Source organism: Protomyctophum parallelum, assembly GCF_964188405.1.
Source record: "Protomyctophum parallelum genome assembly, chromosome: 8".
Lineage (NCBI taxonomy): Eukaryota > Metazoa > Chordata > Actinopteri > Myctophiformes > Myctophidae > Protomyctophum > Protomyctophum parallelum.
This window is the reverse complement of record NC_139703.1, coordinates 10,109,336-10,123,216: the sequence shown is the minus strand read 5'-3', so window position 1 is coordinate 10,123,216 and position 13,881 is coordinate 10,109,336. Positions and strand designations below refer to the sequence as shown.

General features: G+C 42.7%; 1 protein-coding gene across 5 annotated transcripts in view; it reads left to right on the top strand.

The window, feature by feature from the left end:
• Window positions 1-13,881, top strand: part of LOC310862803 (zinc finger protein 385A-like) — a 54,328-nt gene that overhangs the window by 37,783 nt on the left and 2,664 nt on the right. For all 5 annotated transcript variants that reach the window (XM_083770891.1, XM_083770890.1, XM_083770889.1 and 2 more), the window contains 4 exons: window positions 2,087-2,197; window positions 11,076-11,253; window positions 12,705-13,031; window positions 13,647-13,834. In XM_083770891.1, the coding sequence (XP_083627017.1) occupies window positions 2,087-2,197; window positions 11,076-11,253; window positions 12,705-13,031; window positions 13,647-13,834 (804 nt within the window). The remainder of the gene's footprint in view (window positions 1-2,086; window positions 2,198-11,075; window positions 11,254-12,704; window positions 13,032-13,646; window positions 13,835-13,881) is intronic.

Sequence of the window (13,881 nt, the reverse complement as noted above, 5' to 3'; positions counted from 1 at the left end):
TTGGACTCCTCATGCATAGAAGGAAGCATGAGGTCAGTCCACTGCCCCCCCCCCCCAGGTTGGCAGAGAAAGTGTAGCGCCCAGGATTACATTAGATAATTGACACTGGGTGAAAAAATGGGTTACAAAATCGTGGGATAAACAATTATAATCATTTATTGTTAAACATCTGCATTAGTTAATTTACAAGAACTCTACACACAGGAATCAATGCATGGAGGGAACATTCTGAACATTCAGAGTGTAGAATAATGTTTTTTTTCCATAAATGTTCATCAACGTTTGCCTGTTGTCTCTCCTATGGCTACCATATCAATACAACATGGAATTCTGGACAAAATCTTATCCAACAAAATATTAGGGTCTGAGAGGCTAAATCTTCAACAAAAAAAAAAGCAGAATATACTGGACCTTATAGGAAAACTGAAAAGGGTTGAAAACCACTGCTTTATGGGAAAAAGGGGGAAAATATGAAAGATGATGCAAGCAAGCTTATAACAACTGTGGAACATAGAGATATGGACAATAGTACATTGATACAGCTGTTATAGCAATACAAAAAAAGGCATTCGACTTTCGACGTTTTCGTTTCCAGAACCATTCTACCTTTCCCAGGGAGAGTGGAGTTTTGAGACTGTAAACAATGTCTCATTTGGCAGTCGACGTTCACAGTCCAAGCAGCATCTGATGAGAGGCTGAGTTAAAACCACAGGGAACTTTTTGGCAGTTTGAATGAAGGCAACACCCAGGCATTATGGATGCCAGCCCAAACCAATGGACACATTTCTTATTTGATCCATTTCAGTCTCATGAAAGTGTGCTGTAAACATCTTTTTATAGGCTACACATGAAATATATTACCTTTTCCTTTTTGATCTCAGACTTACCATCAGGCAGGAGTCTTAGAGTACCATTAGCAAAAAGAAAATGTTTAAATGGCTCTAGCACCTGATCCCTACAGCACATGATCACTTTTGCGGTGTTATGGGAATGCATTTTATATAGTATTTTAATGCTTTTGTGTAGCCCATGGCTGTATACTGACAACTAATTAAATTTTTATGCTAAATGTAATGGACAATAAAGTTCTCTTTCCAGAAAATGAATGTGTTGCAATGCACGGCACAACCCATCAACACTTTCTCTGTTAATTAAATTTGAAGTGCCATATCAACATATCACACTGATCTCATTATCTCTGCAATTAAATCCACACTCCGGAAGAATTTTGGTTGTTAAAAGTGACTTTTATAACGATATCATAAAACAATTTACTATACGCTTTATTATATGAACGTAACTCAATTGTTTTGGACAACACCGTGGTTTGATGTTGTGTACAAAAAGACAGAGTGACAGAGATAGTGACAGAGATAGCGCTGTCTGTAATTAAGTCCTGTCAAACTCCTCCATGGATTAAAGCGTTGGAACAGAGAACACAGCACACAGCACACTGCCAGCTGCTGCACAGACTACACACATACTCCAACACTGGCTGTCCACCTCATATTTCATTGTAATGTGGCTCCGTAATATATGACAGACCCTATTCCACAAAATGTCTTCTGAGTTTCAGAGTTTTCTGAAAAACGTATGGTTCTCAAACTCTTTCATGTCAAGGACCCCGAAATTATATGTATTTGGCCGCGGACCCCCATCTAAAAATATTCCCTATGGAGACACAAACCCCCCTCTCTCCCCCTCTCTCTCTCTCTCTCTCTCAGATTTATTTATGCATTTATTGATATTACAGTAGTTTGACAGGAAACAGAGAGAGAGAGAGGGAGAGAGAGAGAGAGAGAGAGTGAGAGTGTGTTTCACGCAGCAAAGGCCGTCGGGATCGGGACTCGAACCCACGGCACTGTTACGCTACACTGAGCCTAGGTGCCAGGACCGCGACGCCAGCTGTCCAAGCCTCTCTCTCTCTCTGTTTTGTTAATATTCCTATACTTTTCCTCTACTGTATTGCAAAGGGATTGCAATTCAGAAAAAACAACAACAAAAGCCCCATACACCTCTATATTCTCCCTGATTAGCTCAAACCCCCACAGTAATGTTGTGTGTGCCCTATGTGACCTCTCCTCAGATGGACCCAGTCCAGAAGGCAGTGATGAACCACACCTTTGGCCCTCCCTTGGTGAGGACAAAGCGGCCCATCATCTCCTGCAATGTTTGTCAAATACGATTTAACTCAGAGGTAGGAATTTGATTTGAATTTGATTTGAACCGGTGTTCATTTTGTCGACTGAACTAAGACTAAATATGACAATTTCATCAACAAAAATAAATAAATAGACTATGTTGTTTGGTTGTGTTCTGGTGTTACTTTGAAACTTTTCTGATGACAAAATAAAATTGTATTAAAAAGACTATGACTAAAAGCTTTAAAAAAAATAACACTGATTTGAAGCCATACAGTTTGGACTCCTCAATTCAAACTGTTAGACAGTAAAGTGTAAATGTATCGGTAATACCAGATACATTGTACCAGAATTAATTCACCCTAATGGTTCAACTTTTACACTTTCAAATTCAAATGAACACTTTGAACATTACCAAATAGTTTTTGTATTTTATTGATTAAAAATAAAATCTAAAAGCTGTAGCCTACACTGCTGTGTATAGTGACACAAAACATGACCTAAACATGGGTTATAAATGTAATAGATTGACTGCACTGCTGCAGTGAGGGCAGGTGAGAAACTCAGTCTGTAGTTTCTCACCTCCACTTTTAGCCCTTGGTAGGGGGAGAGGAGAAAAAGAGACAGACACACAGACCACACTGTCACTGGACCAATATCTGACACCATTTCGATGCCGTTTCCAAGACGCTGCACCTGTGTGTCCCAAGGCTTGGCTGAGCCGAGCTTGGGCATGCCTGGGTTGGTGGAACATAGTGGTAGGGTGCCTAGACCGCTAATAGGCCTTGAAAGTTGTTTAGGTTTCCTCCGGGATGACTGCGAAGCAGGACGACTCGGCACAACTAATCCCGCCGTGTCATCAAAGACGTCTTCGAGCTGATGTGGCACATTTTCTACATTTTTCGCGTCGACAGAGAGGGCACGGTTCCACGAACCGTAACTCAAGACGGAAATTATGAAACCTTAGAGTGAGGGTTTAAGTGTCCTTGTTAAAAAAGGCTGCAGTGTTGATGTTTCACCCACGACAAATTAATAAATCATAACACAACCTGAACCAAAATCTGGCCATAGTCAACGTACTGTAATAGCGACTAACCTCAGTAACCTGATAGAGCAGTAAATTACCTGATATACGTTGTGTTAGTGTGTGTGTGTGTGTGTGTGTGTGTGTGTGTGTGTGTGTGTGTGTGTGTGTGTGTGTGTGTGTGTGTGTGTGTGTGTGTGTGTGTGTGTGTGTGTGTGTGTGTGTGTGTGTGTTATTTCAACCTCCTGCTAGGTGCTTGGTTGAAATAATGTCCATACATAGAAAGAAGATCCTGTACATTGGACTCACTGTTCCACCATTTAATGTGACAACTTGTGCAGAGATTTGCTGACCTGAGGAAGGTACACAGAGTTTCGGTACAGAATGCTTGGTTATAATTCAACAGACAGCTACAGTAGCTGTTGCATTTATATATGCATCATAGAAATACCCATTTGTTTAATCGGCATGGATGGTTTTGTACACCGATGGTTCTAAAAGTGGAGTCCGGAGACCCCCAGGCGTCCTTGAGAACGAGGTTCCAGGGCGTCCACAGATTGTTTATCATTGATTGATAGTTAAGAACCAAATGGAACCACATTTTACCTCAGAGTTATGGGGGTCCATGGCCTAATACATGCCAAACTGTGAGTCCTTGAAATTAAAACATTTTAGAATCACTGTTGTACACATCCTTGTGGAAATGAGTGGTGTACAATCAGCCCATCTCCTTAAATGCAGATGTACAGTAATGATCACCCAGAGGCTCAGCTCAGTTGACCCTGAGGTACAGAGAGGTCTGGCAGGGACGTAAAATTACTCATTCCCTGGGCGTCCATATGAACTTTATCGTGCAACAACCAAGGCTATTAAAAGTCAGCTTTGGGTATTATTCTGTGTATACCTGCCGAAACCTTGTGTTTATGGCCTCTGGCCAAACACAAATAAAAATCAAACACAAGTTTGACATAAAAGTTGAGCCTAAAAATACCAGGGGCATGCAGGGAACAAAGCGGTGAATGCCATGCCTCTAAATGCTGGGTGGTGGGTCATGTGAAACTTGTTCAACACTGATCCTTTGCTCTCTGTAAGGGGGGCTGGTTAATGATATTTGCATCCCTTCACCCTGCTCCCCATCGGGTTCTCACATGGTTTGCATAGTGATTATCCCATTCTGACCTGAGATCAGATTCATACGAGGTTTCCGCCGGACACACACTGGTCCTGATGAACCCATTCTGACCTGAGATCAGATTGTAGAAATGTCAGTCGTTCTTCGATTCTTTCAAAAATAGCAGACCTACAAGCTCGTATCGCGCCACTCGGTGGCGCGATATGAGCTTGTAGATCTGCTATTTTTAAATAGCTAAAGCATAACATGATGCTGACACCAAAATGGGTGCCCGGTCAGAATGGGTTATTTGTAATCTATATTTGGATCTGTTCAAAGGCGCCTATTGAATGTGTATGTATACTGTACATCTGCCTGCTGGTGGTTATGTCTGTGCACTTGTTATGTCTGTGTACATGCATCTGTGTACATGCATGTACTATATGCAACAATGCAAGCACAGTAAAAGCCTCAGACTTAACCACATGGACCCCTAGCGTCTCTATTCTGGGGTGAATGTTTGCAGAAAATAGCAGATCTACACAACACAACACGTGACAATCAGCTATTTGGGACAGCGATATTAAGTATAGAGAGAAAAAAGGAGGGCGCCTCGTTTAGGCAGGTGCTGGAGGATGAAGTATATGAGATATAGGGTTTTAATGCTTTTAACCACTTTCAACCTTTGTCCCTATATGTGTGTGTGTGTGTGTGTGTGTGTGCACGTCTAGTAATGTAATGAGTCTAGTGTTGATTTTGATAGCAGCAAAATTTGATTTAGTCAGTCTTTTGAATACATTTTCATTTAGCTTCAGTCATATTGTAGTCATCTGAACTTTTTTACTGTTAGTTGATTAAATCTACAGTTGATTTTGTAGACAAAATATATTTTGGGGACCTTGATGGCGTTGTAATGCCACATCTGCTTTGTGAGCTTGTTGATCTGCTATTTTCACCCAAGCACAACCAAACATAAAATTACTTGTCTTTTAGTTTTACTGGATCTCTTCTCCACTAGTCCCTCCCTAACATTTTTGTCTATTGACAAAATTGTCAATATATCTAGTCTTAGTTTTAGTCATCTAATTTATATTTAGTTTTCGTCAGCAAAAGAAAGGTAGTCGACAAACAAAATTAACACTGCAGTAATAACGAGGTGGCATGCCAGGGTGAGTGACGATGACGGCGATGTGTTCCCATGCGGTGACATAATTCAGAGCCACCTGTCTGTGGCCTCGCCCGGGCGCTCGCCTGGCCTGCACCTGCTCCGCACACAGACAAGCACTTTCCACCGTAACCTGAGAGACAAGGGAGCTTAAAGCAAAATGGACATTCTTTAATAATGAAAGAATACTCTGCTTACAGCACAATACTTGGCTTACACGCTCTGTTTGCACAGCGACGCAGTTCAAAAGGCAAGGTCAGGCAGTGCACACTCGCACTCCTCTGTTCACGAATGAGTCGCCGCAAATCAAAAGGAAATAAAGGGTCATCCTTACTAAAATGTGCACGGCAGAACACTGTTTGTCGGTTGATTTACATCTTACTGAAAATAACCAATTTACTGTAGCCTACAAGTTCATAACATGTGATGCAGTGTGAGCTTGTATAGATCTGTTAGTTATGTCGAATGTTCCCCCGCTGAATAGGGACTCTACCACTCTAGTAGGGTTCATGTGGTTAAGTTGTCACCTGTCAAGCAAAAGTCAACGTCTAGTGTAGAGCTGCGCGTGCAAAGTATAGACGTGGGTGCACTCACTGATTGACGGCCACGCAGAGGGGAGTGAGGTGCCATGGACCACACGTTGTAATTATAAGATTGCAATTCATTTGTGGCCACAGAGGACACATTAGCCTGCCAGCGTTCAGCAGCCCAAGCTCTGCTGCAAGGCTGACGTCACACAGCCATGCTGCATTAGCCACCGTCACCACCGCAATGCCACAACGCTGGACACCTTCACTTTGTCTCTCTCTCTCTCAATTTCTCTGTTGTTCTCTCCCCTGTCTTTTCTGTGTTTCTGGCTTCCCTCTCTCTGCAGGGTATATATCACCTGTGTCCCCCCCCCACCCTTCTCTCTATTTCCCACTCACTCTCTGCGACTGCATCTCTCTCTCTGTCTCTTTACATTTCTCTGTATTGCTCTGTCTCTCTGTCTGTCTGTCCTCCCATGCTCCTATCTCCGTCATGCTGCCTGTGGGCTGTGCGGTAGATTTGGCTGCTAGACCAGCTCTCTGTGGTCTCCCTGCATGTGCCTTTGTTGCTTTATAGATAAAACATCAAAGCACATCCTGCTCCGAGAGGAGAAGGGAAGAAAAGGATGTCGGCGACGTTCGCTTGTTTCTCCTCTCTCTCTCTCTCTCTCTCCCCATTCATCTAAATCCCCCTCCTTTATAGGCTCTTTTCATAGTTTTTTCCTGGCCCTTGTCGCTCGTTCCAAAACTCCACGACTGTACTCTACTATATTTTCTTTTATTTGCACGTTTTAAAATAACTGGACAGATAATTCAGCAATAATAACATCACACAGGGGAGACTACAGCAATACATGGCAACTTGAGGTACTCTTCTTTAATATTTCATTAAAGAAGAGTACCTCATTAATTATCATACAGGTAGGCAAAATTGGTGAAAAACGTGGCTATTATTAAAAAGGTATTCCTTAAATAAAAGTAATGCAGCTGGGAACTTCTCCTTTGGTCCACCCATTCCTGGGACATGTGAGAAAGGTCCAGTGAAAAAAAAGAAGTAAAAAAAAGGCCATTGCGGGTGTATGGGATTTTTCTCTATCACTAAACACGGACGGGTCAAATTCACCCGAACACCTGCCTGTAGAAAAAACAGGGATGTGCAACATTATGAAAATGACAAACAGTCATTATAATTGTCCAGGTGAAAATCACCCGTGTTTAGTGTTCCAGGCCTAGGGTTAAGACAAAGTAAAAAGGAAGAAGTGAAAGTGTTTGACAACCGTTATCCGTATACATCAACACATAATGGTTGTCAAGCACTTAATGCTGGAAACTAAAGTCAATGTTTAATTAAGACCAGCTTGCAATGGTCTATACTAGGGGAGTTGGACATTCAAAGCACAGGAAACTAAAACAGAGAGCAACGAGTGAAGAAAAATGAAGTGGTGGAAATTACTGATATTTCCAATTTTCAGTACTTTTACTTCTACTCCAAATGTACTTTTTTATTAATTTTTTTTATTCCGGACTTTTACTTATATTGCAGTGTTGATAATTTTACTTAAGTAAAAAAAAAAAAGTTTAAGACTGCAGACGAGGACACGTAAGAGACAGAGTGTTGAGTCTCTTTATGTCCCCTCAGAGCTCTGTGCTGCATGTGTTTCAATCTTCACAAGACTTCACAAGACGCCTAATTGCCCCAATTCATACGTCGTCGCACAACGTTATCGCACGTCAAACATATAGCTGACCAACAAGCTCACAGCATGTTGCAGCTTGTCGTGAGCTTGTAGGTCTGCTATTTTTGGCGTGCGATACCATCATGCAACGGAGCATAAATTAAGCTTAATCCGAGAGGCTGTGGAGAACAGCAGTCTGAAATCCTCCCTCTCTCCAGAGGAGTTGGGTTACACAGGCAGGGCTATATCTGTGTCTCTGTCATCACCAATCAGACCTGGGGCTATATGGGTAACTCTCTCATCTGCAGTTAATGCCCGGGGCTTAAAAAGGCATCCCTGACATCTCCCGCTGTCCCGCAGCCCTCATTAGCCCCTTTTACGCACAATACGCAGTGTGTTCAAGGGGGGAATGTTGCCCCATCATTCCACCTCGCTGTTACGTATAAAATGTATGGTTGGACACGGAATGGGGGTGCATGTCGTTCTGCCGTGAATCTGACAGCGGTCACAAAGTCAAATTGATGTCCGTGTGAAAAGTGGACAGCCGACAGGGCAGGACAGTGTTGTGACGTGACGTCTATACAAATACTAGTGTTTGCTTCTGTTTTTGCCTCAAATGTCTCTGGGACTGTCAGTATTTTGTATTGTATAGGTGTATACTGCTGTATATTGTTCATTATTGATGGTGAGATTACCATAGCTCTGGTCCAGAGCTGTTAGTGAGTTCTCACTCTGGACTATAGGGCTATAATCTTCCACTATCTGAGTGTTGCTAACCTTGCTGTATCTTAACAGAATTTATTTTACTCTGTATCTGTACCATAACTGCTGCCTCTGGCAACTGAATTCCCTCCGTGGGTCAATGAATGTCTATCTAGCTCTATGGTCTGTGCACCTTCAACTTTACATTCTTCTTTTACCTCCTTCAATTTCTCTTTCAATGTCCATTTCACTCAAGTTCTCGCTCTCACATGCGAACTGTGTGCATGCTACTCTAGAACATACCTTGTGATTAAACAAGAGAAAAGAAAGAAATTGAAATATAAGAAAATAAAGGTCTGCATCTCTCCCCTTCCTCTCTCTCTCTAGGCTCAAAACTCCAAACTTTTGATAATTGATTTAGTCTAAATCAGCGGTTGTTGGTTGCTGGATCAGGGCCCTGCACTTGAAAGTGTAACCCACCCATTTGACGACTTAACACGGCAGCCGGCTGAGCCGAAAAGGATAATGAAATGACCCTAAATGAACTGAACTTTTAATTACATGGCTTGGTTAAATGCTTGATTCGGATTGGTCAATCACTCAATTCAGCTGTGTAATATTTCTTGATAATGGCCGCTCCACTCTATAACAGACCTCTGTCTAATGAAAGCCTCAGAGCACCTGGCCGCGCTGCTTGCTCTATGTATTCAACATGACAGCCATGTAAACAAACACGCAATGTCATTTACAGCTAAACATCTCTCTCTTTGAAGCGAGAAATAGACGATGCAGTGAACAATTTCTTTCCCCTATTTGATCAACACTCACTTCCTTGTTTTCTGAGGCGACTGTGTTGCAGCTGGGCATGACAAATGTATGACGTAGTGGTAGTTGTTTAGACATAATGCACTTCAGGATGGTTAAACACCTCGACTTCGTCTCAGTGTTTAAACATCTTGTCGGTCATTATTTCTCCACAACTACCGCCGTGTCATACATTATCCCTTGCAGAATGATCTCTTTGACAATAACTGAGTGGGTTATGCAAGGGATAATATATGCCGCGCCGGTTGATGAATTCATTATTAATGAATTAAACACAGAGGCTTCATCCTGAAGGCGATTATTTCTAACAACCTGGGGCTATTGTTGATAGATAAATCACTGACAGGGTGACTTATGTATAAACAATAACTACCCAGCTGTGACATATGTGACATATGTTAGTTTACATGGCTGTCATGATGGGTACAGCATAAAATCCAAGCAGCACAGCAGGTGCTCCGAGCCTTTGATTAGACATCGGTCTGTTATAGAGCGGAGCGGTCTATTATCCAGACATAACACACCGATGAAGTCCAATCAGAATCAAGCATTCAACCAAGCCATCTAATACAACTTTAGCATGCTCTTCTTATTTGGATGTTTGCATATTTTCAAATGCTTCTGTCAAACAGTATGGAGCAACGGAAGCTCTATCATGAGTAAGCGATTAAGCAGAAGTGGAGAGCCTAGCTCCCCACTTCCGGACCGTTTCGTCTTTACAGTCGCGCAAATTTATCCTAATATAAATAGAAATTAAAAATAAAATAAAATGTAAAGATATTTTAAAATATATTTTCGGGAACTGAAATGGCAGCTTCCTTACTTAGATTTCGGGAGGTGCAGTTCCAGACTCTATAGTACCGTAGCATTTGGAGACATACAGGAGACTACTCTGAAGGAAAACGTGACTGTGGTCTGCTGTGTAGGCTATAAGATGTCAACTTTAAGCATAGTGTAACACTATAGAGCTGATGCTGCTGTGTTATGTCATTCCTCTGATTCCAGTATCATGACAAGGTATTTGGCATGATACTGGAAAAGGACTATTTTCTGTTCCCCAAGGGAGGGGAAACTGCCCCTCTCAATTTGCAGCGCAAAACAATATTACTTATATTAGCCTATACACAAAAACAGGATAGCAATATTTAAACATTGTTCTTTATGCCACTATTGTGGGATGTCTGTATTAAAGAAGATAGTTGTTCAAATGGATCCATTGGGTCAGATTTTACACAAATGAACACTCTTGTTACTGTGAAGTGTTCAGTATAATCTGTTGTACATCCGTGTCTGGTCTGTCTGTGTGTGTATGTGTGCGTGTATGCGTTTTAGGGGAAAGAACCCGCCTCTGTATTGAGAAGTGAGTGTACAAAAAGTACCGATGCGCATGTGTCTGGTTACGAGCCCCTCATTTGTGATAACACTGGGTATACAGTTAAAAGGTCAATGGACCGAGCTAACGCAAAGCGGCCACAGGGACGCGTGGGGGAGCGAGGATGCAAGGCCAGCAGCGGGCTCGTATGACAGGCCAGGGCCATCTGCTGAGCCGCTGTAGGTTAGGTTGGGTTCACGTCAGTGAACTGGCGTTCTGACTGATGGGTATAACTGTGGCCAAAGGGAAATGGAGGTTAGGATACACAGCAACCAGATCTGCTGTAAGAATATGACAACACGCGTTCATTAAGCCTATAATTTATGCGTTGTGCGACGGAAAAAATCTGTTACCGTGGGCAAGTGGCGAAGTATAAATAGGCTTTAGTATCCCCAGTGCCTTGCCAAGGATTTATTAAAAGAAATTGTAAGGCGAGAGACGGGCATTAACATCACTATATATGTTGGGTTAATGTTCTCCTGTAAAATTTCAACGTGGCCGTAAACCCCCACATCTCATGTATTCCCACCAGAGCCAAGCGGAGGCCCACTACAAGGGTAACCGTCATGCTCGGAGGGTCAAAGGCATCGAGACGGCCAAGACGCCTCGTGCCCAGGATGGTGACAAGCAGCCTCCTCCTCCTTCTGCAACCTCACCTTCACCGCCCGGCCCGTCCCCGTCTAGTCCTGAGCCTGACCCCAGCATGCAGGGTAAGCCATACATGCGTGTCTTACAACATGAACATGTACTGTACAGACCACACACACACACACACACACACACACACACACATTGCAGAGATGCCTATTTGACTGCGAGGTCAGTGTTCATGGTGTGGGCGGTTCTTGTGTGACCGGTTAGGAGGGGAAACAGAAATGAGTGGGGCCTCAGTGCCATGGTGTCTGCTAAGGGAAGGCCTCTGTCTGCAGAACTCTGCACTGGCAGGATCAGCTGGCTACTACTCAATCATCAAGATGACCGAGTCGGCGGGTGGGTGGGGAGGACTGGGAAAGGAGTTGTGGGAGTTCTCTGTCTGTGAAAATTGCATATGATGTCATACTCTTTGAATAAAATGTACTTAAAAAAAAGAAAACAAAAGATGACCGAGTCAACACCATGCAAGCTCCCTCTGAACCACAGGAAGATTGGTGAATTTGGTGGTAAATTTAGTGGTTCTCAAAAAATGTCGAAGACCCCCAAATGTATATGATTATGTGGCCGCGGACCCCCATTAGAAAATATTTTGTGTCAGAGACAATTGGAATAGGGCATAGGGGTTTTAAGCTGTTCCTCATTTCGCTGGGGACCCCATGCAATCCCCTCAATTACCCCTGGGGGTCGCCAGACACCACTTTGAGAGCCAGTGACTGTATGCATCTATAAAACACAGCAATGCACCTGAAATACAAGTTGCTGTTTGTAATAATGTGTAGACATGTGAATTTAGTGATGAGCATGCACAAGGGACAAAACAATTCCTCTGCTCATTATCAACTCAGATGACTCGAGGTTCCCTCTTTCACTTCCATATTCATTAAATATATAAAAGGTCTGGGGCCTTTCTACTGATCCTCTGCTAGCTGTGTGAATTGGTTAGGTTTACTGGCTGCCATCACCTGAATCCAGATGGACTGGCAGCTGTGTGCGTCTCCTGGGGTAGCTAGCTTTGACCATGGAGACATACTGTGTAGACTAGACAATATACTTTATTATCTTCACCTTTTAAAGACCATATTCTGTCTATACTTTCTATAACCAATATAGTAGGCTTCGTCCGTGATCATACATGCTATTTGACTGCTTACTGTGTAATGGTTTATGCTTTCACTGTCAGCTTTGATGTGATTTTGGGTGTATTTTATATTTGTGTATTGTGCATCACTGATGGGTAACTATAGTCTAACTATTATGTTTGTTACTGTGTTGTTTGAGTGTTGGCAAGGTTTTCTTATAAAAGAGACTTAATTTAAATTTGATGACCTACAATCGAATCATTTTCAGAAGGTTCCAGTTCATTTCCACATAGCTTTGTTTGATTGGCTGTCAGGTTTGAACCGGAAACACATGACACATTTACATGTTTCCAGTTCAAATCTTCTGCTGAACTGGAATGAAAAGGAACATGATATGGTAATTTATTATTATTATTATTACTTTACAGAGGACACCCAATCCCATCTTGATTCCAGTGAGTCACCTTTGACCCATAGCCCCCTGCCACCACCCATGGTGAATTCAGCAGATGCAGAGTTTGCCCTCCTGTCATCATCGCTGAGCAGCACATCACCCTGCTCTCCCCCCTCTTCCCCGGGCCTTGGTGCCCCTCCTGGGGATCTGGCCACTGTGGCCAGCCTTCCTGACACTCCATCCCCAACACCCAGCCCCTCTTCTGGGGAATCTGAGGAAGAAAAAGCCAAGAAGCTGCTCTACTGCTCCTTGTGCAAAGTAGCTGTCAATTCCCTGTCTCAGTTGGAGGCACATAACAAAGGTAAAAATCCTTCTCCAAGAAATGAGGAAGCAGGTCAAATCTGTCTGTATGTTCACAAATTCATCAATCTAAAGAGTGTTGTGACATGATGACATCTAGAGGAAAAAATCCTTATCACACCTGAGGGACACTAGGTATACATCATTTGAGTCAATTTTAGAAAACTCTTCTGTATGCATGTAGAATACAACAATAGTCCTCCAAGCCAATATTGGTGCATTACTGCCACTTAGTGGCAAGACCAGCGCTTTGAAAATAAATTGGTGGGATGTAGTGATGTGTGGGATGATAATGAGTGTAGGGTAAGGCCCTACTCAAAAGAGTAAGATTATCTCAATGAAGATTGTTTTGTTAAAGATTATTATACACATCATCAATACATCATTATCAAATTCTATAAAACTAGCTACTATTGTGACAAAAAGAAAACATTTGGCATTACATTTAGAGAGAGTAATAGTAGTAAGTATAATGGCACAGCTTTGGAATCTCGTATTTCAAACAACCAAGATAATTATGTTTGGCTTTGCCATCCAGAGATCTCTTCAAATGAAAACAACCTGCAGTGCATAGAGCTGCACATCATCTGTAATGTCCTTCTCTTTGTGCTCACAGGCACCAAACACAAAACCATTCTGGAGGCTCGGAGTGGACTGGGACCTATCAAGGCTTACCCGCGCCTGGGTCCCAATCCCAGCCCAGAGCAAGGCGGCGGGTTATCCTCTGACCCTGACACTCAGGAACGCACCTTCCACTGTGAGATTTGCAATGTGAGGGTCAACTCAGAGCTGCAGCTTAAACAGGTGAGAGACCACAGGAGGCTCCACAACCACAGAGGGGGCCCTTATAG